The 27,238-nt window shown below is 42.1% G+C and overlaps 1 protein-coding gene across 1 annotated transcript in view; it reads left to right on the forward strand.

The window, feature by feature from the left end:
• Positions 1–2,198: 2,198 nt before the first annotated feature.
• LOC147015364 (zinc finger protein basonuclin-2-like) overlaps positions 2,199–27,238 on the forward strand; it is a 326,203-nt gene continuing 301,163 nt past the window's right edge. The window contains exons 1-2 of the mRNA XM_085850040.1: positions 2,199–3,902; positions 17,195–17,733. Of these exons, the coding sequence (XP_085706166.1) occupies positions 17,260–17,733 (474 nt within the window). The 5' untranslated portion in view covers positions 2,199–3,902; positions 17,195–17,259. The remainder of the gene's footprint in view (positions 3,903–17,194; positions 17,734–27,238) is intronic.

The following is a 27,238-nucleotide window of genomic DNA, read 5'->3' on the forward strand; positions in this document are numbered from 1 at the left end:
CTTTGACAGCATTATGGCAGGAACCCGTGGAAATTCCGAGGAATGTAAAATGTGACTGACTCATCAACCCCTTTCTATTTCATGCCCTCAACCCCTTTCCCCCATCCGAGACCTAAATCCTCAACCCCAAGTCTTCAAGGCTCTTCCTCACAAGCCCCAAGTCATCAAGCCCCACTTCCAAGTACTCAACCTCCCCTTCCCAACCTGAAGGTGTCAATCCTCCTCCTGCTTTCCACACACCAAGCCTTCAAACCCCTTCCCAATGCCCCTACCCCACACCACAAATCCTCAACCCCTATATCCCTCCCACAACACCTCAACCCCTACACCGCCACCATAACTTCTCGCTCCCCCCACCAAAAGTCCTCAACAATCTCCCCCCCCCAAAGGTTCAACCCTCCCCCGGCCAAAGTCTCAAAATCCCCCTCTAAACTCTGTCCCTCCCATGTTTACTCCCCCCACCCTTTCTGAACTCCAACTTCCTGTCTCCCACCTCCATCTCTCTCATGAATGTAAAAGTGCATTCTTACATCGATGACACATTCTTACATCAGATAGATGGACAGACAGACAATAAAAAATTGCATTACACAGAAAATACACAAGGCCAATCTTGCAACAGACAGATAGAGAGAGAGTTAGACAGACAAACATTGGTGAAATTGATAGAGAAACATGCAAGATGGGTGAAAGGCTATCACCCTGGAAGATCCCATGACATATCTTCACTCCAGTGTGTGTGTGTGTGTGTGTGTGTGTGTGTGTGTGTGTGTGTGTGTGTGTGTGTGTGTGTGTGTGTGTGTGTGTGTGTGTGTGTGTGTGTGTGTGTGTGTGTGTGTGTGTGTGTGTGTGTGTGTGTGTGTGTGTGTGTGTGTGTTGGTGTATTTAGCTCAGAACTGCTTACCCATTCGGATCAAATTAAATAATTAATGACACATACATACAACATTATGGCGAAAACATAATCGCCTCTGTTTCAACACGTTACCACGAGACTCTCAGAGACACAGAGTACATAATTCTGGATGTTAATGTTCAGTTCGACACACCACAACAAATCATAAATGAGTGGTTAGATCTTAACAAATCAAATATCTGTAGATTACTTAACAGCAGTAAAATTAAGATTAATGCCTTAAAAAAAAAAAAGAACAAATGAAACAAGTTTGGTAAATCGTTAACGGATAAATGGAAGAGGATGATCAAGAGGAACTCCAAATCCAACACATAGAAGCAATTCTGGACATGACTGACCATATAACGGACAAAGAGAAACCTAAAGAAGTTAATCGTGGAATAGACCATGACATCATCAAAATTATGTTTGACAACAAAGGGGTGGATATGATCAATCTTCTTCTTGTGTATGGCAGCTGAGCTGTCATTTCTTGGAAGTGTGTCTGTGTCACTGATGCCCCTCTACCAGTACACACTGGTACTCATTTCGCCCACCTTGGAAGGATGGCAGGCTGAGTCAACCCCCTGGTGTATTAATTCAGTGGCCAACAGGGCTTGAATTCAGGACCCTTGGATCCCAAGCTGCCACCCTAACTACTGAGCCAACACCAGGCTGAAATGATCAATATGGAGAAAACACTACAACAGAAGGAAGTATGGAGTTATCAGTTAAAAGCTAGATGTTGTGGTATTTGCGAATAAAACATTAGTAAATGCCCAAAAAATGAAGGAGTAAAATTGATGGTTACATGTTACAAGTTTGCTGTAGCACACATCGTACAGAAGTTATGTGAACTATTTGGTGGAATTGTGCCTTTGATAATAATAGAAGCATGAAATTTGGCACACAGTTAGGGCATGCCCTTGGGAAGATTTTTGGCTATAGGGCCATCAAAGATTTGTCCCGTGACAGGAATGGCAGACATTTTCCAAAATGGCCGCCAAAGACATGATAATTATGTATGACATTGTGTGGATCAAAATTTTGTTATTAGTTCTGGTAACCCATACAAAGGCAAAATCTATTTTTTTAAAGGTACAACAGAGTGAACGATGTAATATCGTACATGTATGTGTCATGATTATCTCTATGCTGTACTTTTGGTTTAACCTTTGGTTATGTGTTTCTTGTCATCTTGGACTCACCTTATGTTACCAGCCTACTCATTCGTTCCCTATTTCTGCTTTCATGTGTTGCAGTGTGACAATGCCAAAAATGTACAAGGTGGTGGATCCTCTCCAGCCTGGGACATCAACACATTGTTTAACAACAGACTGGAACAAATGTGCTCTGTGCCAGGAAGACACATCAGAGGTGCTTCGCTGCCCAGCTGAGTCCAGACGTGACACGCAGGGAGCAGGCTACGTAACAATTGCTAACCTTCTTGTGGGTTTCAATAGGATTGGTTGCTTGCCAATAGCAATAAATCTATCACGCCTTGATGACGGCGAGGGCATTGAGGCAACACTGCAGCAGCACAAATTCAAGTGGCATGACTCGTGTAGACTTGAGTATAACAAAACCAAACTAAACTGCACACAGAAGAGGAAGAGACTAATAGAAGATATTGCATATGCCTCGAAGAAGTTCACCCGCTAGAGTTTGGGAGAGACAGGTATTGACATTGAAACATGCTTCTCCTATGGCAAACCTGCACCGCTGGAGGGTCCTTGTGCAAAGCATCAACATTCGGGGTTGATGTCCATGTCTGACAATGTGCACTCAAATTGCAGGACAAACGACTAATTGCCAAATTTAGTGCAGGAGACCTAATTGCACAAAACATCCAGTGCCATGTGCAGTGCCTTGTCTCCTTGTACAATAGAGCAAGAGAAACAAAAACATCTGAAGAATCTCATGTGGACTCAGTGAACCATGGCATTTCATTTGCTGCACTGGTATCATATATTGAAGATGCTTGCATGGACGATCGAGTTGCACCCATCTTAAAACTCAGACCTGGCGAATCTGTACAGCACCAGACTGAAACAACTTGGGACTGATGTAGTGGGGTGCATCCACTCTACCAAGCTCAAAGACAGAATATTGGGTTACTTTCTGGACCCATAGAAGCTCATAAGCAAGGTTAAGATGTGGTCCACATTTCCAATGAAGATGTTGGATCCACATTGAGCAAGGCACGAGAGCATGATGCTGACAATGACGCTGTTCATCTCGCCAGGGCTGCTAACAGAGAGACATGGTCAAAATGAAAAACCAGTTCAGTGGTTCATTTGGAACCAAGTATCAGGAAGATTCTGTACCAGTTTCTCTTTTGGCACGAGTTGCTATGGTGTTGAATGGACCAGACATCAAATCACAGGCAAGTTCATCAGCAATGCCTCAAACAGTTCTCACCATTTTGCAGCGACTGGTGCACAACAGTTTGCTACATCAGAATAATCAGGCTACAAGTATGTACAACCAGGCACAGCGAAGAACGGGAAACACCTCTGCCTATCTACCTTGGCGTGATGGTCCACACGAAAACTCGCAAGTGCGATCTTGTGGGCAATCTGTACGAGCTAAGGTTGAGCATTTCATACAACCGTCTGCTGAACCTCTCAACTGACCTAGGCAACAAGATCTGTCATCACTACAGCATGGAGAAAGCTGTTTGTCCTGAGCTGAAAGGTGGTCTCTTCACAACTGCTGCAGTTGATAACATTGACCATAACCACAGCTCTATGAGTGCACACAACTCATTCCATGGAACTGGAATCTCCCTATTTCAACACCCAGACAACAACGTCAGTGGAGTTGCTCAGGCTGTTATCATGCATGGTGATGCCGCTACCAAAGGGACGATGACACATCTCCCTGAGACCTACACTACTATCCCTCCTGCTGCTCCTGTCAGACAAGATCCACCTGTGCCAAAGCAAGAAGGTCTGAACAAAGCAGACTGTCAGCTCATACCACAAGCCATGCAGAAGGAATATCGGTAAGTTTTTTTTTAAGTAATATATTTACTACAATAAATTTCATTCACCACTCTTTTCAAATCGGACACAAACCAACACACATGGCAAAATATATGTATCTTATGCTGAGATAGTTGTCTTCAAAAGTATCAGAGAGAAGAAGGTTTTTCTTGCTAAGAAATTAATCTCAATGATATCTTGATCAACATGTACTTTTGTTTTACCGCTGGCTGAAGCATTAAAGGTAGGCGCTGGACACTGACACCCTGCATGGGAATGAAATTATCTCCTGGGATGCATTCCATGCTAGCCATCAAGCAGCACCACCAGAAGACAGTGAAGTGGCGCTCACTTCCCTGCTACCTCCTTGCCCAACCAGGCCAAGTCAGTGGCCATGATTTGCCACTCCAGCCACTATATACAGTTGCAAAGGAAATCCAGTGTAGCTTGCCAACAACTAATGGAGAGGATCACTTTGTTGTGAAGTTTGGTGGGCTACACATTTTGATGGCAGCTCTCAAGATGTTTGGAGATCTTCTGGAGTGCAGCAGGTGGACAGGAGCACTCGTTCAGGCTGGAGTTGCCACACCTGGACCAGCAGATTCATTTCTGAAAGCGTCCCATGTGACCCGCACCCAACGGGCTCATCAAGTCACAGCCAGTCGTTTGTATCTACTTCTGAAGAAGGCCTCCACCGAGTACAGCAAAGCCTTAGAAGACGAAAGCAAAGTGATATCCCTGGAAGACTGGCATACTGAAAGGCTGATGCATATCCCCATTTCCAATTCTGGTCCTTCATCCTGCAGCTGGAGCAAAATGTGATGATTTTTGTGAGAGCAATACAAGAGGGAGACTTCAAGCTCTACGTCAAGGCCCTGACCAATATTGTTCCTTGGTTCTTTGCTTTGGACCACACCCATTATGCCAGATGGATACCGGTCCACTTGCGTGACATGGTTTCACTGAAAGAGTGCCATCCTGATGTCTATGCTGAGTTCCTGAAGTGGAACGTTGCCATGAAGAAGTCAAAGCATGCATTCTCTGCTATTGCCATTGATCAGGTTCACGAGCAGAATAATGCCTCTGTGAAAGATGATGGTGGGGCTGGAGGCCGAACAGAAAACCCAGCAGCTCTGCGTCGCTGGATGGTATCTGGTCCCGAGATGGCTCATTTTATTGCAGAATTTGATGGTTCAACCGAGAAGAGGCAGGAGACCGATCGGCGTCACCATGAACAAAAGAAGCATGCACAGGTGGCATTTGTGTGAGATGTGAAATCACTGAGTGGAGCCATCGAAGAAATGGGAAATCCATTCATTGAGAACAGCAGTGATCTTCTTGTACTGGACAGAAGGAACATTACAGATACAGCTGTGACAGACACGGTGTGCCAGATTGAAAAACTTGGACTCAACTTGTATGAGACATACTGTAAGCAGAGGAGAGATTTGTCAGTCAAACAATTCCCATTGCAGATCCTGTCAAGCAGAACAACCTCCATCTCTTCAGCTGGCCTCCAGTCAGAGAGAAGTCAAGCAAAGAGCTACAGCTGTCATCCCTGAAGAATAACTACTCACTCTTCTCTAGACTGTGCATTGCCTCCCAGTTACACAATGGTGATCTGGATGAGTTCTTCCAGCATGAAAATCAGGCCTGTCCACGAGCACTGTCACAGATGGGTGTCTTGAGAACCGGGATGAAGTGAGACTTGTTGCGCTGCTTGCAAGACCTTATTCCTGCAAAAGAGAATGTCTCCAGTCCCTTAGTTCAGGTCACCATCCTTGATGGCACTGCCATCAACATGCTGCAACCCAGGACTGCAAAGACATTCCAGGATTATGCCATTGATGTTTTTGTGCCATACATCACATCACAGCTTCAGCATGTAACCAGATTAGACATCATCTGGGATGTGTACATGCCTGAAAGCTTGAAGGCTGACATTTGCAGCAAGAGAGGTAAGGGGGTTAGGAGATGTATAGATCCATCGAATGCAATTCCTAGACAGGTGGTTCTCCACATCGAAGACAACAAAACTGAGTTGTTCTCCTTCTTGGCAATGAACACAGCAGGCATCAACACCAACAAACAGGTCATCACCAGATACCATACTGATGTGCTTTGCACAAATGGCCAAGATGTCTTGGGTCTGGATCCATGCACCCACAAAGAGGCCGACACTCACATCCTACTCCACCTATAAGATGCTGTGCGGCAAGGGCACAACAAAGTGTCAATACGCACAGTTGACACAGAGGTTGTAGTTCTGGTCATAACATCAGCCCAGCACCTCGACATCTCTGAACTGTGGGTTGCATTTGCTGCTGGGAAGAGCTTCCGGTTCCTTGCCACTCATGAGATGGCCAGGGCACTGGGTCCTGATCGGTGTTTCGCCTCGCCGATGTTCCACGCCTTCACTGGGTGCGACGTGGTGTCCTGTTTTGGAGACAGAGGCAAGAGGACCGCATGGGACACCTGGAACACATATGGCGATGTCACCCCAGCATTCTGCACCTTGGTTGCAAGGCCAAGCCCACAATCCAAAGAGGAATGGCTGGGGCCACTGGAGTGATTTGTGGTCCTGCTATACGATCGCACCAGTAGCCAGGAGTGTGTCAACAAGGCAAGGAAACAGCTGTTCACTCAGAAAGGCAGAGCAATTGATTGTCTGGCTCCTACACAGCCTGCACTCATCCAGCACATCAAGAGGGCTGGAAGGCTGCTCTGCAGTGCACTGTTCTTTGTCTCTGTGGTGGACTTTGCACTGACTGACTGACTAACAGGTAACAACGGTCACAAGATGTATGAGACATGAATTGGACACACTGAGGTGTAAACTGAAACATAACAAGTCCCTTTAATGAATGTGTGCTCATTAGCAGCCATAAAGGCAATTGCTCCAGTGAAGTTGTCCCCACTTAAATTAAAAGTAATGCTTTATGACCCCCCAATAACGATATATGGTATTATCTACCATTGTAGGGTTACATAAACCACTGATATGAGGTAGATAAGACAAACAAATCACCTTACAATGGACTTAATCTACCATATCAAAGGAACTATAACAGCTGATGGTGGCCATCCTGGAAAATGGCCGCCACTTTTTTCACAGAGCAAATCTGCGATGGCCCAAAAGTCAAAAAATCTTGCTTAAGGTATATTCTAACAGTGTGCCAAATTTCATGCTTCTATTATCAAAGGCACAATTTATTTACATATCTGCAGTACTAACATCAGTAAATTGTAATATAAACTGCTTGATATATTGAGCTAATTTTTATTAGAAACTGTCTGGTGAGATTTGTGAAGGTGCCGGAATGTTCTCAGATGAAACTTCCAGTGTAGACTGAAATCGCATTTGCTGGAGGGCACGGGATTGTTTTGTGTTTTTTTTTGTTTTTTTTTTGGATACATTGTCGAGGCTCGTAGGAGAGCTAATACACAATGCACAACAAAGAGGGCAGGAGACAAGAGGGGTGAGAGAGGGAAGGACAAAACATTGGGGAACAGAGACATTAGGAGATCTGTGGAAGGGAGAGGGATGGAGCGGGGAACATGGGGTATACAAGCTGGACACGACAGGGACTTTCAGGACCTCACACGACAGGGAACTTTTGGGAAGGAAGGCAGGGAATTGGAAGAAGGTGGGTTTGGGGTGGATTAATGTGGGTAGAAAAGATTGTGGTTTTGGATGGGGGAAGATAACAGGTGGTGGTGAACAGCCGTTTTGAAGACCTGGAGGGAAGAATGGGATTTAAGAGAGTGTGGGAGTTTATTCCAAAGGCAGGAAAAAAGAGGAATGAAAGAGTGAAGGTGAGCAGTGGTTCATGATTTTGGTAGTTTTACCAGAAGGGGGTTGCTGGTGGACCTTGAGTGCCCTGTGGAAATATGGGGGGATGGTATCACAGACAGAGCGGGGGGGGGGGGGAGACCAGAGAGAAGACGGTAGAAGACACAAAGACCACCGACCTGCTTGCGGTCAGAGAGTGAGAGGTCCAAAGACTCGGCATCATCATGGGAGATAGCAATGATCCTAAATGCCTTGCTTTCCACAGCGTGAAGACGAGAAAGGTTAGAGGCAAGAGCACCAGCCCAGTACTCCATCAGACTGTGGACAAAAGCTTTGTATGTGGTCAGGAGCTCAGGTGGGCTGAGGAATGACTTTGCACGATGGAGGATGCCCAGTCGGCGACTGGCTTTGGGGGCCAGGTTGGAAATGTGGCTTTCTCAGGAAAGATCATGGCAGATAGTGAGACCCATAATCTTGAATGAAAGGATTTCTTCAAGAGGATTGTTGAGAAAGTAGATGGAATGGAGGGGGGGTTCAAACGGTGTTACTTCATGAACCCGTGAGAGCCAAGTGTAGAGAGATGGGTGACGTGTGACGTGACGTGTGTTTCGATCATTGCTTGCTCGATTTAATTCTGAGTGAACGAAGTGTTAATGCCCAGAGCAGTTGTTAACTCGTGGAGCGGATTATAATCAGGTTGATTAAAACTCATTGAGATTGTGCATTGGGAAAGAATTCCTTTGAGCTCTTCAATCATCCTGGATGGGCCAGCGAACGCGACAGGACTCGATGGTTCGACTGCCCCGAAGGACGAGGTGAATACGTTTGAGGAGACACTGGACGGAAACAGCTCAACATGGGAATCGGAGTTGGACATTGCATGTGATTGTGAACTTCCTCATTTGACTTTGTATCTGTTTATTTTAAATACAAGTTTCAAAAACGTTCCGCTCTTGATGTGATCATTGTAACGTCACTCAGAAGTCACAGACACCAACTGACAAAGATCCATTTGAGCGGTAGCTGACAGGTACGTTTGTTCAGACTCATGAAGGTCAGAGCTTGCATTGCAGCCATGAGAGAATGCGTTGGGTTCAGCATCACGAACAACATACATACACTGAAGGGAAGGAAAACCTGTAGGTGTGTGTACCCACGACAGGGATAAACTTCCAGAAACAATACAACAGAGAGAGCCACAAAGGATTGTGTACACTTTGCGAAATGCAATTCGGGGGAAAATCGTCAACCAAAAGGAAACTGTGCAATCAATAGATTTTGAGCTATGGTTAAATAACACAGATCATTGTAATGGTGAACATTGCTTATTGAAAGATCCACATCATAAACACATTATCACAGGTGATCTCAGAATAGTGATGGATTGAAAATTACATGCATTGCTTACAAAAGGACCAAATTATAGAGTAAATAAAAGGATTAACTTGAATAAAGCAATGGAGCTTACAATGATAGAACTGATGGAATGGATGAGAGAACAAATTGATAAACATAAAGTACCAAACACAAAACATACAAATGGTTGGAGGAGGGAGAGAAACATGTAAAAATGAGAATTTGTTGATTTGAAAATAAGAGTTTGAATCACTAATCCGAAGGTAATTTTATACAATCTGGAAGCATGTAATTATTTCAAACACAATATGTTCCAATTGACAAAGCAAATAATAATATTGCATTTGTATGCAAAACATTCAAACACTTTTGGAAGAATTGGGCTGACTGACTGGACTCCTTTGGGTTCAGATCTGGCCCCTTTCTTTACAAATTTACTCCTGTACATGTACGAGTCTGATTGGGTCCAAAACATGTGCAGGGATAAACTAATATAACTACTGCATGAATGTGTGGAAACATTTTTTGATTCATTGATGATTTATTAGCAATTAATGATGGGTTTGCATTTGATTCGCTTCAAGATGATATGTATCCAAAAGAACTTGAATTAAAAAAGGAAAACCAAACTCGCCTTCAGTTTATTTTTTCGAATTATAAATCGATATCAATAATAATAAATTTCACACAAAATTATTTGATAAATGAGATGCTTTTCCATTCCACATTGTTCGAATGCCTTTCTTCGACAGAAATATTCCCAATAAACTATTCTACAGTACAGTTGCAGGTGAAACTAGAGGGGGAGCACTCGGTAGAGTGCAAAACCTCCGCCGCCAATACTGCTAGGTCACTCAAGTGAACCTGATATCCTATTCATTCAATTTGACGTCAACAGTGCTCAGAGTTATAGTTTGCAACTTTCCCTTTTACTTTTAAATTTTACATACTCAATTCATTCGTCATAACTAGATTCCTTGAGACAGAAATTGATTTTACGTGGGTATATCCACCTGAAGTTCCAAAATCAGCCGCAATTATAATTTTGGCATGTTTTTTGTTGGAAATCACTTATAACATGTAGAAATGCAAAAAAAAAAAAAATCGAAATTTTGTTGAAAAAAAATGTTGCAAAAATTTTTTTTTTCTCTAACTATTTTTTTTTGGGGGGGGGGTGGAAATCACTTAAAACATGTAGAAATGCAAAAAAAAAAAATTCAAATATTTTTTCAAAATGGCCGCCATAGCGGCCATATTGGATTTTGGACCAAGTCCAAAATCTAATGGCATGAACCTTGGACCATACCTAATCCCCCCACCAAGTTTCGTCGAAATCCGTCGAGGAGTTTTTCCGTAATACTGTTCACAAACAAACAAACAAACAAACAGAAAGGGGTGAAAACAGTAACCTCCGATCTTCGATGGCGGAGGTTAATAATTAGTACTGTGAGAGCAACCACACACAGCACTGAACTTGTCAACAGATTAAATCAACTCTTCAGACGTTTACTAATACAGGGAGCTACAGTTAGCGGATTAAAACAAGTTTTATTAAAGATTATAAAACAACTCCAAATAGAATTAATGAAATACAATACGAATATTGAAAAATTTATAAACGCGATTTTTATATAAATACATTATTGAAAAATACATATGTTAAACCCATTTCAGTGGCTACTCGTAGACAAGGATGCAGGTTAAACCCCGTTTATAAATAACCGTTTGAATATTTGAATGACGTTTGATCCAGAAGTGAGTGGGATGGTTGTTCTGGTTTGTGGATGTATTTTATTTTATGGTAAAATGTGCATGATTTAATGTATTATCACATGATAGAATGTGATGGGAGTTATAACTGTGATAATACAATAAATTTTTAGCGAGTCAAGTCTTGTCATTGAAGTTACATTGATAGATTGACTAACTGCCTGGACACAACTGAGGTGGATATACTGATGTAGGTATCGACTGATGTGGATCTGTGACCAAGGTTGTGGATCTGCCGTTTGGATAGGTTCTGTGTTGAAAGGATTGAAACCTTGAAGAAGAACGGTGACCAGCTGATGATCCGTGCAGTTGGGAAACCATTCAATTGCTTCCAGGTTAAGGTTCTTATGTGAGGTAAGGGAACTATGTTTAGAGGTATACAATTTGATCTGGAAGAGCACGCGGTAGAGCACACACCTCCGCCAAGCAATGCCTGGTCCACGAGAACATATCGGGCTCAATACATTTTTGAAATTTCATGCTATATATAGGTTTTGGCCCTATCTCTCAATGGTGAAGAATCAGTTTTAAAATTTTAGTAGTCGGATCTGGATCTAGATCTTCACCAAAATCTAATCAGTTGGTCCTTGTCACACACCAACACTGTCCACAAAATTTCATCCACAACTTTTTGAGATATCCTGCACACAAACAAAGAGACAGAAAGGAGTGAAAACATAACCTCCTTCACCTTCAGTGGTGGAGGGAATAAATTTGAATATCGGATGTTGTTAAATTAACATCATTTGAAGGAACCCTTTGAATTATATTATATTTTAGAAATAGCCCTGATACTGTACAATTAATAAACTGTGTAGTAGTTGTAGTTGCGTTGCAGTTGCATCACAACCCACCGTGGGGTGAAGTTATTCACTGCCGGTGGCCTTAGGTCTAGGTGAGTTTGAGAGAAACTGGGGATTTCCCTCTTGTAGTAGGCTCGAGCCCCAAGACCACAATAATACGATACGATTTTTCCACGATCTACTTTCACGGACGAATTAAAGTATATAATAGAAATATAATTTGTGTTTTGACGATTGAATCATGTGGACTAAATAACTCGAAATCTGTAGTGATATCTGAAAATGGTAAGAAATCGGCGATCTTGAGTTTTTTGCCGGTGTGTGCCATGATCAATCAGCTTTCTATCGCTTGCCAAGCCAGCTGTTCCTTATCAACTATTCAATTGGAGTGCTTGCTTGAGTGCTTAAACCACTTTCCCAGCGCCCTTCAGTCAATAGCTGTACAGTTCGTGTTCTGATCGGGATGTACAGTTGGCAGTTGCTTTTCAAGGTAGAGGTACAAAACAGCACACATGGATATGGTATGTGTGGGTAGTTTGGATCTGTAAAGGGACTCTCCATGAATGTGTGTATGCCTGCATGCTTGGTTACAGGCACTGTGGTGGCAAAGTTCATCCCGTATTTTGGAGGTTGTAACTTTTAACCTCATCAGCATACAAGTGATCATGTTTTCCTTTGTCCTCGTGACTCTTTCTAAAGCAATTGATTATTTCACATGACTCGGGTGTGCTTTACAATGGTTATACGTTTTCTCTTTATGAGATTTAAAGCAAAATATGTTTGAAAACACCCGATTTTCGAGCCGTTTGTAATATTAACATTTTTAAAATTACCGAGCCAACATTTTCTTCCACCCGTCACACACAGCTGTTTATTTTTAATTTTTTTATATGCACATCTCCCTGAAATGTCGATATTAATGCAACTTTGTTTTCTTAATTTGTTTATTGAAATTCCTCCAAAACAAGGTTTCTGGGTTGTATACAGTACATACTGTTGTTGCTAATCACACTGACTCCAACCTACCGATTCCCAAAAAATTGTCGATATCATCCAAGCAATATATATATATATATATATATATATATATATATATATATATATATATATATATATGTTTTTCATAAAGCATATCTCTCTCTCTCTCTCTCTCTCTCTCTCTCTCTCTCTCTCTCTCTCTCTCTCTCTCTCTCTCTCTCTCTCTCTCTCTCTCTCTCTCTCTCTCTCTCTCTCTGTCGCTCTGGACTGAGTTTGTGTCCAGGCATTGTTTATCTCCTGACGGTGTTTGTTTTCAGACCTCTCCGGGCCATGTTTGTTTGTCTCCGGATGGTGTTTGTCTCCAGACACGTCCAGGTGGTATTTATCTCCAGATGTGTCCAGGCAGTGTTTATGTCCAGACGGGAGTTTGTCTCTGGACGTGTCCGAGCGATGTTTGGCTCCGAACGGCTTGGCTCTGGACGTGTCCGGGTGGTGTTTGTTTCCGGACGGTATGTATAGTATGACCGGTAGAAAATGTATTTCAGACATTATTTTGTTTCCATCTTCACTGTTATTCTCTGCAGAATCATTTTGATGAAACGGTATGAATTGTAATGAATGCTCCATCACACATCTGCCTTCCCTTCCTCTCACCTCATGCTGCCTTCTCTTCTCCCACCCCTCCTCACTCTCCCTCCCACTCCCCTCCTTGCGCCTCTCCATCCTCTCTCTTTTCCCCTCCACCTCTTGACTCCCCCCCTCTCTCTCCCCACCCCTCCCTCCCTCTCCCTACTCTCTGTCCAACTCTTTTTCTCCTTTATTATTCCCATCAGCGAAGCAACAGCTATCGCCAGCACCCTGGACGAATTACAAATTCCTGCCCTAACTACTTCTGGGAAGGCAATGGCAAACCACCCAGTATAACTATTGCTTAAGGCCCGGTCACACCTTGACGTTTTAGCCAGCGATGGCAACGTATTAAAATGTATGTAAAACGCTGGCTGACGTTGAACTTTTGATGTTGTTTTTTTTAAGATTCGGACGTATTCATAACGAGTTGGTCGTATGCATAACATATTAGTAATGGACACAGAACGTTTCGTTGTGTTATAGATAACTTATACCAACGAATGCTGACCTGTTGTCGGCCTACACAACCGATGCCCAACGATAGTCTAACTTCGGCATAGCGCGTTGCACGCATCGCCGACGATGTCGTGACGTAGCCTATTAAAAGGCTGACGCACAACGATTTGAATCATAACTGCCGTAGAAATGGAAGTGTCAACATCGCGGTCACACCTTGGCGATCTTGCCAGCGTATGCCGACCTAAGAAAAATGTGTCTAAAACGTTGGGGCACGTCAAATACGGTATGAGTAAGTTTGGTATACGTGAGTACAACGCTAAAGTACGCTATCATACGTCGTATTAAGTAGAGTACGTCAATAAATTTTAAACATGTTCAAAATTTTACGACGTACTCGGCGTATGACACACGTTCCGCATGCGATGGGGATAAGTTTTACACACGATATGTGGACGCTTACACACGTCCACAAAGGCTACTTATAAGCTACTCATAAGTCGAAACACGTCGCGGTAATGTCTTTTTTACGCGAAACTTATTTCTAACTTGTGTTTGACGTGCTTTGAACCAATTCTTTACGTAGTCCCAACACACATCGACGTATGTAGACGTATTCCAATGACGTCTTCCGGTCGACAAAAAAAAATAAATGAACGTGTTTCTATCTTACAACTGCCATATAAAGACGTGTTCCCAGCAGTTTTGGGAATTGGTATATAAAAATGCTGCTCATAAAAGGGAACCCAACAGTGTTTTCGAGTTCCTTTTTGAGTCGATGTCCATGTCAGCCATATTAGTATTAGTATTAGTATTAGTATTAGTATTAGTAGTAGTAGTAGTTTGTTCATGTTGGCAGTAGTAGGTGAGTGTGAGGGGGAGGGTGTGGGTTATGATGGATCGTCCTTGCGTCCGCGTGTCCACGGGTAGGTTCATAGGCTGCCACTCAACGATTTAAATGGCTGCATCTCCACTATTGAAAGTAGACGCTTGCGCTCAACAATTGGATTTTTTTTACACTCAACGACTTTTAAACAGTACCACTCAGCCATTTTCATTGTTTACAATAAACGATTTAAATTGCTGTCACTCGCCTTTGTTTTTTGACGCTGAGGTTTTGAAATTTGAAGCGTTTCTTCTGAACGTGTTAAAACGCTCAAACTCGACTATTTTAAATAGACGCTGCCGATGGACAATTGGAATCATAGCCAAGCTAGACATCGAAGTGTGAACATCCTCGTCATGCCGAAGAAAAGTTTGAAGAATGCTGCAAATAAGTGTCCTGGCCGTGGCCGTGGACGCTGACGCAAGGACGATCCATTATACCGACGTCTTTCAGCCTATGAGTAACTTAAAAGTAACGTCTGTCGATGTGTGGCAACGATCGCGTAACGTGCCAACAACACGTTAATCATAGGTTAGAAATAAGTTTCGGGTATGCTAAACATTACCTCGGCATGTCTCAACTTATGATTAACTTACAAGTAGCATGTGTTGACGTCTGTCAACGATCGCAGACCGTGCATACAACTTGTGGCCAGCGTAGCGGAACGTGTGAGTCATACGCCGGCATACGTCATGAAATTTCAAGCATGAAAAAATTTGAGGACAACCGAAAAGTACAACGTTTAAAGCCAGTGTACAACGACGTATGGCAGTGTTTTTCAGCGTGCTCTCAATGTTATCAAAACTTACCCATAACGTATTCAACGTGTGCCAGCGTTTTAGAAAAAAAATTCAAAAATCGGCATACGTTGGCTAAAACGTCAAGGTGTGACCGGGCCTTTAGGAAGCTACTTTGGCAGCACCAATGCCCTGTGAAAAGTATGGCGCATTTTAGAAAGGGAAGGCAGTGTAAGGGGAAGCGAAGGCAGCAGGAGGGGAGGGAAGGCAGTATGAGGGGAGGATTAGGGAAGGCAGCATGAATTGGGGGGGGAGGAAGGCAGTATGAGGGGAGTGTTAGGGAAGGCAGCATAAATTGAGGGGGGGAGGCAGTGTGAGGGGAGGAGAAGGGAAGGCAGCATGAGGGGAGGGAAAGGAAAGGCAGCATGAGGGGAAGGGAAGGCAGCAAAAAGGCAGAGGAAAGGAAGGCAGCAGGAGAGGAAGGGAAATCAGTGTGAGGGGAGGTGAAGTGAAGGCACCATGAGTAGAGGAGAAGGGAAGGCAGTGTTTACTGGGAGAAGGGGCATTACTGGGACAAAAGTGCTTTCAATTGACGATTGCAAAACTGAACTTGTTGATGTATCCAGCGATTCGTAGGAATCAAGACGAGGCATTCGATGATTTGAGCGAGGAAAGTGAAAAAAACATTTTTGAACACTTTATCATTAAGAATGCATTGTGGCCTTTTCCAAGTCAAGGCATTGTTGAGGAAGCCAAAAAAATGGTGAATTAAGAACCCAGTGAGTCTGGTGATGGCTTAATACTTAAGGTGGCTCTGGCTTAGCAACTTCAGATCCTGAGTTCAAGCCCCTGTCGTGTCATAAGTACCACCAGCTCGGTTGACTCAGCCTGTTGTCCTTCTGAGATCTGAAAAATGATGACCAGATCTGGGAGAAAATGAGCCATTGTTGGAGTATCCTATGTTGGAGTGGTGACCCATCCAGGATTGCGCCCCTTAGCCAATGAAACTGCCTCAGAAGCTGTATGTGCCTAATAGCTTGAAAAGGATGATCTTTATTTGTTTTTGGTATTGTAACACATACGATGAGGTTATCATAACATGTGTGATTAGGGTTATTAAACATTATGATGAGTGTTATTATATGCATGATGAGGTTGATTATAACACAGATGATTAGGGTTATTATAACATGTATGATGAGGTTATAACATGATAATGGTCATTTAACATGTAGAATAAGGGTTATTATAACACATATGATAAGGATTGTTATATAGCAAAACCATAAATAATCGCCACAGTTCATCGAAACGATTGAAATCACATTTTCCAAGCCATCCCGTGCAAACAACTTTGTAGGAAATGGTTAAACGTCCATATTTGTTTTAAATGATGACGCGGTAGGAGAAGGGAGATCATGCTGTATCATGAACCATGCACACACAGCACAGACTTGGTGCATGCATCTGTGCAGTGATGTACGTTCATGTGAATCGTGCTCTGCATGCTGCACGTGCGGCCCTCAAGGTGGCGACACATGGGTAGGGGACGAAAAACGAACCAAAAGTCTGAGTGAGACATGTGCTCTTACGGGCAATGCTGTGCATTGTGTCGGCGATTCTATACTAGAGATACAGTAAGTCACATAGGCTTGTGAACCATAGAGAACACAGAGCACTCCATCTTAATGTCCGGAGTTCAAGCATCTTAAGGCATGCACTACATCTAGGATCCCTGCCCTCAAAATCAAACTCATTATTTTGAGTGTGTTGTCCAGAATTCACTTCCAACCTCCCCTGTGAATTTGATCATTTTCTTCATATAACAGTAAAACATGGATCTAAACTGAACCTGATGACTCCCACCCACCCTCCCTTTACATCTTCCCACGTGACACTCAAGACCAGTGCAGGTTGAACTCGTGCCTCGTGCCTTCTCATCGCTCCTTCCCGCCAAACACACTCCGGATGCGCCACTTCTGGAGGAGAGCAGGATGCGCGTGGGGCCGCCCCGAGCGCAACGATCTAGCCCCCGGGGCACATGAAAGGCGCTGCCGCCACCGCCGTCCCTCCCCTATATATGTGCACTCTCTCCAGGGTTATTCCTGCCGCCGGGAAACGGACCGGGCCGAGCTCGCCTCGTTAGCGCACCAGCCGCGCTCTGCCGCTCCGCCTCTCACCGCCCCGGGTGTGGAGAGTGAACAAGCGAGAGAGAGAGAGGGAGAGGGAGAGAGAGAGAGAGAGAGAGAGGGAGAGAGAGAGAGGTTTGCAGAGGCAGACGGACGGAGAGCACGCATCAGACAGAGAGGACGAGGCGGAGCGGGACGCAGGGCGGAGGAGGACGAGGGGTTGGTTCGTGTTCCCCCTCAACTCCCTCCCCTCCACCCCCTAATGCGGGACGGGAGCGCCGCTGTTGAACAGCAGGAGCATGATGAAAAGATGGTAACGTTGCTTCACCCTGATGCTTCTATGGACTGTCTTAAGCATGCTGTGCAGTGCGAGTAAAAAAGGCGATTTTGTGCTCTTTCCTGCACCGTGCGTGACGTACATGTGTATGGGTGCATAGTAGCATGTGCTGCCTGTCAGCACACTTTTATATTGTGAACTAAGTTTCCAAAGTTTGCACCACGTGCATGAAACTTGTGAACACATTCACACATCACACCTTCCAGATTTACTTATAACACCTTGTTTCGTTACATCCTTCTATTTACTTACATCAATATTTATCTGCAAAATTTTATTCATTTACATGATTTTGTTTACTTAATTTCAGCATTTCATTGACTTTTGTCACACTTCATTTACTTGTATTTGTACCTAATAACCCTTTTCATAAGTATAAATGCATATACTAAAAGTAAATTTCTAAAAATATTTTAAGTAAACACAATACAAAAATTGTATTTCCTTAAAACATTGGATTTACTTACAACATTGTAATTCTTTATGGATATTTGTTTAATTACAACAATGTGTTTAGTTATAGATTTGTTTTTCTATACATCTTGCCTATTGTTTGATTATATTATTTTTTTAATAGCTACATTTTGTTTACTTTCAACGTTCTATTGACTTATGTCATTTTCCTTCCTGGTAAATTATTTTCTGAAGTTACAGCATTTTTTTGAAATTGCATTTGTTTATTTACAACATTTTGCTTATATTTACAGCATTTTCTTTATATCTCCAGACTCTTGTTTATAGGTACAGCCTATTTTGTTTATGCTTTCAGCATTTTGTTTATACTTGCAGCATTTTGTTTATCTCACAACATTTTGTTTATACCTACAACATTCTATTTACTTACATCATTTTGCTCACTGTTAAATTATTTTCTTGAGTGACAGCATTTTTTAAAAATTGCATTTTTTTTTGTTAGTTACAAAATTGTTAGTTGCAGAATTTTGTTTTTAGTTACAGCCTATTTTGTATATGCTGACAAGATTTTGTTTATATGTCCTGTATTTCGCTTTTACATAGAGCTTATTGTTGACTTTCAGCATTTTGTTTATCAGGTGTTTCAAATTATACAGTGCAGAAGAAACATAAGACCTCTGTGCAAAAAGATAAGTTTTGCAAAGAAAAGTATTTTTTTGTCAAATCCAAAAAAAGACTTGGTGGGTTTCTCACTTGAGCTAGTCAATAATACCTGCAAATAAACAAGCATACAATTTAATTTAAAGATTAACAAACACATGAAACTTAAGTACTGTATTTCGTTCAATACACTGTTACTTTTGAAACACCCTGTATTTCCTGCATTTTGTTTTTACTTTCAGCTTATTGTTTACTTCGAGCACTTTGTTTATACATGATCCATTTTGTTTACAGTTGCTGTCTATTATTTAGTTGCACCATTTTATTTATGGTTACAGCCTATCTCTTATCCTTACAGCATTTGGTTCATACTTGCAGAATTTTGTTGGTACTTACTAACCCAAACAGTATATTGTTTATCATTACAACATCTTTATGAATAGCTTTACCCAATTATATGCCTGGTGTTGGCTTAATGGTTCGTGTGGTGGGCTTGGGATACGAGGATCCTGAGTTAAAATCCCACTTGGCTGTTGAATTAATACCAGGTGGGGTTGACTCCGCCTGTCATCCTTCTGAGGTCGGCAAAAATGAGTGCCAGCTTGCTGGTATCCTGTGTTAGAGTGGTGACCTGTCCAAGATTCTACCCAATAGTCAAGGAGACTGCTTTGGCCGCACCAACACTCTGCACAGAGTATGGTCCCAATGGATGGATGGATACCCAATTGTTTAGTTCCAGCATTTTGTTGTTTATACTTATATAATATTTTGTTTATAGTTAGAGCCTATTTCTTAATTACTGCATTTTGTTTATACTTACAACTTATTGTTTAGTTACAGAATTTCGTTTTTAGTTGCTGTATTTTGTTTATAGTTCATGGCATGGGCTTTGTAATATCCATGGGTGAATGAAGCAATTATGTTTTCACTGAAAGTATAACCCCTTTTTTCAACTAGGGTGTCAAAGCTGTGCATATGAAAGATAATTTATTTCACAGTACACTTCTTCCAAACTATAGGCCTATATTGCAAATATTTCAAAAAAAAATTGCGTACTTTAGTGTTTGCTTTTGAACAATTATAACGATTATTTTAAATGCTTTGTAAAATTATTTGGATTTGAACTACTTAAAGTTCATGAAGCACAAGAGTTGCTGCTTTGACTGACGGGAAGCAATAGGATTAATTGTACAATGTAAAATTTAATGAACAAAAGTTGTTTCACTCCGATCAAAGGCACAGCTGGAGTTTCTCAACCCCTTTGAAGAGTCAACTCCTGTGTCGATGGCAAATACATTTCCTCATTCTTTGACTGTCTTTTTGTCATTGGAAGCAGAAAATGTTTTTGTAAATTTTGTTTTATTTTTCTGATCTTTCAGAAGTTAGGGAGTTGGCCTGAAAAATTGAATTGGAAATGGAAACTTGATTCCTTGAAGGAGTGATATAAGGATTGATTGACAAAAGCCCAAAAATGTAGTATGTTGGTTCTGTTGAAAAGTAAAATAGGTTATAAACAGATAATTTTCTAATTATCATCGAAAGTGTTTGATAAAATTATGTGGAAACAATTTTGTTCATTGACTTTTCATGGATTTATCATGGATTTATCAATATATTTTCAGAAAATTTTCTGACAGGGATTTACTGATCATCCATACGTGCAGAGTACACTGCACTTTGGCCCATCCATAGCTACGTTCAAGTCTTTGGAAAGTTTTTTTTTTTTGGCTTTGGTTTTTCTTGTTGTTTGTCCAATGCTCTCATGCCCTGATCAGCTCATCTTGTCAGTTTGCATTTCTGATTGACGTCTGGTTACCCTTTCCCAGCGATGCTGCTGAGAACGATCCTCAATGGCTCTAAAGCGTTGCTTGCGTTGACAGCACGTCCTGCGGGCATGTCGCCACCGAGATCTTTGGGTCCTGCCCTCTAGAGGCAGTTGGGAGAGACGAGAGGCAAATGAGGGAAGGGGTGAAGGGAAAGAATGAGAATAAAGGTAAGGGATTTGTAGGAGGGCGAGTGAGGAAATTCACTGTTAGTCGGTGAAAGAGATGCAAACAAAGAGAAAAGGCAGAGGAAGGTATATGTACCAGAGAGAAAAAAAGGTTTGTGACAAAGGAAACAGAGGATAAGAAAGTGGAATAATGATGACTTGGTGTTTAAGGTGAAGCTGAAAAGGGGAAAATTCTGGTGTTTTTTTTTTCTGCAGAAAGAGGATGATGAGGAGGGATACATTATTAGAATGAAAGGCATCATGATGCTGTTTGATGGTTCAAAGTGGTTTGCGAAGGTGAAGTCCTTTGGAGTTCTTTTTGTCTTTTTATTGTTCAACAAGGAAACAGAGATAACTCTCGGTGGGAGGAGTTTCAAAGAGTTAGGACTTTGACTTAAAAGAGAGAAGCTCTTGGTAGTCATTGCCAAGTTTTGGGTCGTTTGTGCCCCTTTGGGATTTGCTGAATTCTGGTGTCTCTTTCCAGTTGTTTCGATTGAAGCTGCACTCAGCGGTTTATGAAATGCACATTTGTCATTGAAAGTATGTCCAGCAATTCAACCACAGCTCCGCAAAGAAATGTAATATAAGCTTTGCCTGGGACCACAGAATAGACTTTTATTTCCTGCTCAACGGTGCTTTATATCACTGTGTGCACTTGAAACTTTCTCAGATTTTATTTGCATCATTATCCACAACCATTGCAATAAATACATTTTCTGTATCATGTGTGATTCATTGCTCCAAATTGTTTCCATTGATATTCAACCCCCCTCCCCTCCCCATCATTTTTTAAAATACCAATTGTTCCAACTTCTACATTCCCCAACCTATTTTATTTTTCTCCAAGAGGCCATTTATGTAGGACTTGCGCTAAATGTTTGCTTTATCACTCTAAACCCCCCCCCCCCCAACCTCCTCCTCCATGACACACACCACACACCATGACACTCTTTTCTCACACCTATTCTCCTTTCTCGCTTCGATTCCTCTCTTTTGATTTTCTCGTTTAACCTTCCCATCTTCCTTCAGTGTATACTATATGTTTATCGACCCATAGCCGATTATACCTCTTTGCTCCCATGCCAGGCAGATATTGCAGACTTTGATATTTATTCTGCCCCGTCTCCAACACCCTGTCCCATCAGCCAATCCGATTTTCATAAATCTTTAATCAACAACTTACTTTACACTCAACTGTATACATTTGTGATACTTATCTATCATAACCACATTGTTTAACCAATTTTTAGGTGTCTGTTTTTTTAGGTTTTTTTTAAAGTATCCCCACCTGATCAGATAAGGTACATTATGGCATGCTGCGTTGTCCTTACTTTGCTTCACCCTTCTGTTTGGGGAATGGTACAGCACTACATTATGGGTTTAGATCGTTATTATGCTGCATTATACAGCCTTAAATGGGTTGAATGAACTTTTCCTGTTTAGTTTTCCTTTTACCTGATCTATTATGAATATTTATTTCATTTTAGGTGAAACTCTGTACCTGATCGATTTCAAAACCAGACTCATTAGTGTAATGATAAGAGTGTCTGCTCCGAATTTAAAAGGAAATGAGCATGGACAATCGCAATATGTTGACATCCATGGGGAGGAGGAAATTTCTGCCAAGACATGCCCTGCTGTGTGTGAGGAGAAAGGCGACGCCATTGTTGTGACGTCGCTGGTTCCCAGTGTCCCAGAAAGTGACGGCACTTCCCCAAAGCTCAGTGGCTGTGTTCATCTCGTCTTACAGTCCTGTGTTGTGCCTTGTGTGTTCGTCTGAATGTCCATATGTGTGAGAAGTGTTTGTGAGAGCTCCACGACGAGCCTTAGATCCTGTAACAAAAAAAAAATTATATATATATATATATATTTGTCTCAAAACCTTTTCGTTCAGGCCACTATCTTGATCACCTAACAAATCCAGTGCACCATTGGTCTCATTGTGTTTAGCAAAGGAAAAACTGCAACACGGGAACGTTAAAAGGACAGCGAATGTGTTTTAGTTGAAATTCTTCAGCAAAAGTCCCAGCAAGACATTTGCACAGGGAGATGCACAAGGAGGAACCTTTTTCCTTTTTTTTTCTGAATGGTGGCAGCTGCTCACGGCTACTGCCGAGCGTGACTTGGGTTGTGACAGCATGCGGCAATGAGCTCTTTTGGATCTTGCACTTTTCCGGTGGTCGGTCCAGGAACACCCAAACAATAGGCCGAGTGTTTGGCTGCAGGTGTGAAGCGAAAACCGGGCCTAGAGTCAGGCCGCTGTGGCCTTGCTGCTGGCATTGGCCCAGAATGTGGGGCTGCAGGTGGTGTGTGGGTGGCCGCTCGCCATTTTTTGTGCACACCGCATGTGCGAGACACAGACGTATGCGAGAGAGTATTTTTTTGCACGTAATGCCTCGAGTGTGTGATTGCGGTCCACAGTGAGGTGTAGATTTCACCACTTTGGCGCAGAAGTTATTGTGTTACATTTCTTGGTCCCCTTAATGCTGTATAATAATGTGTGAACCATACTCTTTGACAAAGCTTCAGGGCGTTCACAAGTCGAGAAACGTTTTGGAGCTAGAATCAATCGCAGACAGATCAACACTCCGTCGCAGGATACTCGACTGAACGTGACATAAATTTGGAATTTGTTCAGGGTGCCAGTGATAACTCCCTGACTCTTCATTAAAGACACCATGGGGTCTTTAACATACAGCAACAACTCGTGCTACAAGACAGGTCCTCAGGCTAAAAGTCCAACCTATGAACGGCTCACACACTGATGCCTTGACGTGTATGTAAAACGCTAGAACAGCACTTTATAGCTGGGTCTCGATTCAAACCCAAGCTCGACAGCTCAATGGCTAGTGCATATACCTATTATGTTGTACTGCTATCCCTACCCTAAACGTTACGATGAATAAAGCAAACTGGCCATTTGCTGACATTACGTGAAAAAAATAGCGTTTCCCTCGATTAGAGAGCGACAGAAATTGTGGATCAGACTCCAGAGACCCACATGTAATTTTGCAAGAACATCAGTAAGACAATATTAACCCCCTCATTGCCAAGCCAAAACTAATATATTTTTGTATTTTTTTTTATATAATATATTTTTCATCAAGCCATCAAATATTAACGGATTCATTTTGTTGGAAAAAGGGAATCTTCGCTTTAAACAGAAAAAAACCCTTTTTCTGACATATTTTAGAAAATTCCACACTGGTGCATGATGTAGAATGTAACTACTGTATCATATAGTCAGGGGGAAAGGGGGACTGGGAGTTATGGTGGAAAATAAGCATGGGTGAGGTAATGGGGTGGGAGGGAGGAAATGATGGTCACCAAAATGCATCGCAGATGAGAAATAGGGAACGGCAAGAGCGAGGGTCCAGCAAGCTCTAATCTAAGCTGTGGAAGAAATGGACTTTGGGAAGCACACAAAAAGAAAAGTTTTTTGGGGGGAAAAGTGATCAATGTAAGGTGCTAGTTGAGATGAGTGCAATGAAAGCAGCACAGATGAGGAGGAATCATGCAAGGCTGAAAAAATGGTTATATTTCTCAGTGTATCGGACGTGAGCTGAACTCAGCGAGGTTGGCTTTTTCATCCACACACTGACTACACCTATGTTTAAATATTGACGTGCCCACGAAGCAAAATGTGGGGTTCAGCAATATGTGACTTTTGAAATGACATTTGCTTACATGACAAGTGACCCGTATTCTGCGGGTTTGACACGTTTTCTTTCTTTAAACCCATGGACCTGTTTTAGTATCGTGAAAACCCACATTGGATGGAAAGTAAGAACAACTTCAAAAAAGCAATGTTTAGCTTCCATTCCACTCGCATGGATTCACACACAGAGTCACAAATCTGGCGTGACCTTTATCCGATATGCAAGGTACCGCTCTCGTCTGACTCTTTTGGCTGGGTGACGTCATGAGCTTCACCTAACCGACCAATTCCTTCAATCCTCATCTGTACGCATAAGCATTTCCTCTCGTCTACCATTTGTCGTCAATCGGTAGGCCTATTTGATTTCCAATTCGCTCTTCGACTTCTTACTGTGATATTTATCGGTACTTTCAAGTATTTTGAATGGTACGATTTGATTCGGATTGTTTTTATTTGTGTACGGGGTGTCCACAAATTCCCGTTCCAAATTCAAACTGTAATAAAACCATGAATGAAATGAGATACAATGTGATGCGGTTTGATGATTGGGAATGAATAAACATTTCTCAAAGTTTTATTGTCAAGATCATCATATTGCATTCATCACCATTTATCATCGCTTGGTCTGTATAAACCAGGCAACACCGCTCTTTATTGTGGGGGACGCGATTTGCAGTAAATGTGACGTCACGCATCACAGGCGACAACTGGAAACGGAAAAAGTAAAAAAACTTTGAGAAATTGTTCTGTTCTTTCTTTGGTGTTATATTCTTTCCAAATGGTTCCCTGCTGCTTAATTTATTTTTTTCATAGGGCTGTTAATTTCAAGTGGTTTTTTTTTAACACAACTTGGATGTCAAGTTAGATGAATAACCAAAATTAAAACAAAAAATTTGTTTCAATAATTTTTATCTCATCGGAAATCTGCAACCGCAGCACGCAAAGAGTTTAAACAAGCTCAAATGAGCTAAGATCGTCGTCCTCTTAATGATGACGTCATAAAACAAATATGACGTCATTGTGATGTATCGGGTTTGCGATAAATTATCTGTGATAATGCCCGGCTTGATTCCCGCAAACAAAATTCAAACAGCTTGCCTAGTTTCGGAGATAATGGTATGGGCGATTTCCATTAGCGGCGATATTATGACGTCAACTTTTTTTCTCGGAAGAATTTCCAAAATCGGAGATGGTTACTGCCTGCACGTGGGATTTCTGCATATACATGGCAAGTTTCACGAAGATCCGATGAAAACTCTGGGTTGTGAAACAAAAAAATGTCAAAAAATAGGAATGACGTCATAAAAATTGATATGACGTCATAGTGATGTATCATATGTGCGGTAATTCATCTCTGCTAATGCCCTGTTCGATTCCCGCAAACAGAATTCAAAAAGCTTGCCTAGTTTCGGAGATAATTTTTTCGGATATTTCCATTAGTGGAGATATTTTGACATAACTTTTTTCTCGGTGGAATTTTCAAAATCGGAGATGGTTACTGTCTGCGCAGGGTATATTTACATATATACGCCAAGTTTCAGGAAGTTTTGATGAAAACTGTAGGCTGTGAAACAAAAAAGTCCACAAGAAGATTATGAAGAACAACAACGTGAGTAAGACTTAGAGATCCTCCACGAGGATATAAAAACAGAATTGCCCACTTTCGAGTCCTACCAACCATTTTTTGTCGCCTTCAACTTGCCACATATGAATATGAATGCTGACTGAACTCCTTTTGTGTGTGTGTGTGTGTGTGTGTGTGTGTGTGTGTGTGTGTGTGTGTGTGTGTGTGTGTGTGTGTGTGTGTGTGTGTGTGTGTGTGTGTGTGTGTGTGTGTGTGTGTGTGTGTGTTTTTTCAGTGACTCGGTTCTGCTCGCCGGGAACTTTTAACCTCTTGATGCTAGTGTGAAATCTGACATTCAAATTGGCTTTTAAAGGTAATTTTCAGCGTTTAGACAAAAGAGTGGCAATTTCAAAACGGTTCGCCATAATGTTTCTCTTTCTGAATGAAAATCGAACTTGTCTAAATTGAGAGAATACGACAAATATCCATGGACGAGACTGAGAAGTGTTTCTTTCTTATCATTTCCTGTTAATACAATTAGTGGCCGCACTGAATATATATATATATATATATATATATATATATATATATATATATATATATATATATATATATATATATATATATATATATATATATATATATCAACACACACACGCAGCCGAGGGTCACATGGTTGACTCCCCGGACCACACTGATCGACATGTGAGTGGGATGCGGCCTGGTCGTGAAACCTGGAGGAATTTATCGACTCCATCCTGCCAAGGATGAGTGGGACTGAGATTCGGTGGGGTCAAAGACTGTGCTGAATATAACAGCTTCAGTGAGGCCAAGGACCATATTTGTGGCAACCAGTATCACGCCAATCAACATGCATTTGCATTTGGGACACGGCCAATCAGTGCAGCTTGGTGCGCTTTGTCAACTCTCTCCCACCGAGGACGGATGAGACCGAGCTGGGGGGGGGGGGTGGCTGCATGTGGAGATGGTGGCAGAGGCACGCTACGCCCAGGTGATGGAGGTGTCCCCAGATGGGATTGAGTGAACCCCAGGAGGTGTTTCAGAGCGACATCATCGCCACGAAGAGGAAGGAGGGTGAAACGGAGCATGAATGAGGAGATGGCTTGGTACATGAGTTGTGGTTCCTTTCTGGAGTGGAGAAGGTTGCTTTGAGACCAGAGAAGACTCCGTTCAG

The sequence above is a fragment of the Eptatretus burgeri genome, chromosome 12 (genome assembly GCF_056783735.1).
Source record: "Eptatretus burgeri isolate ZD-2024b chromosome 12, Ebu_testis_v1, whole genome shotgun sequence".
Lineage (NCBI taxonomy): Eukaryota > Metazoa > Chordata > Myxini > Myxiniformes > Myxinidae > Eptatretus > Eptatretus burgeri.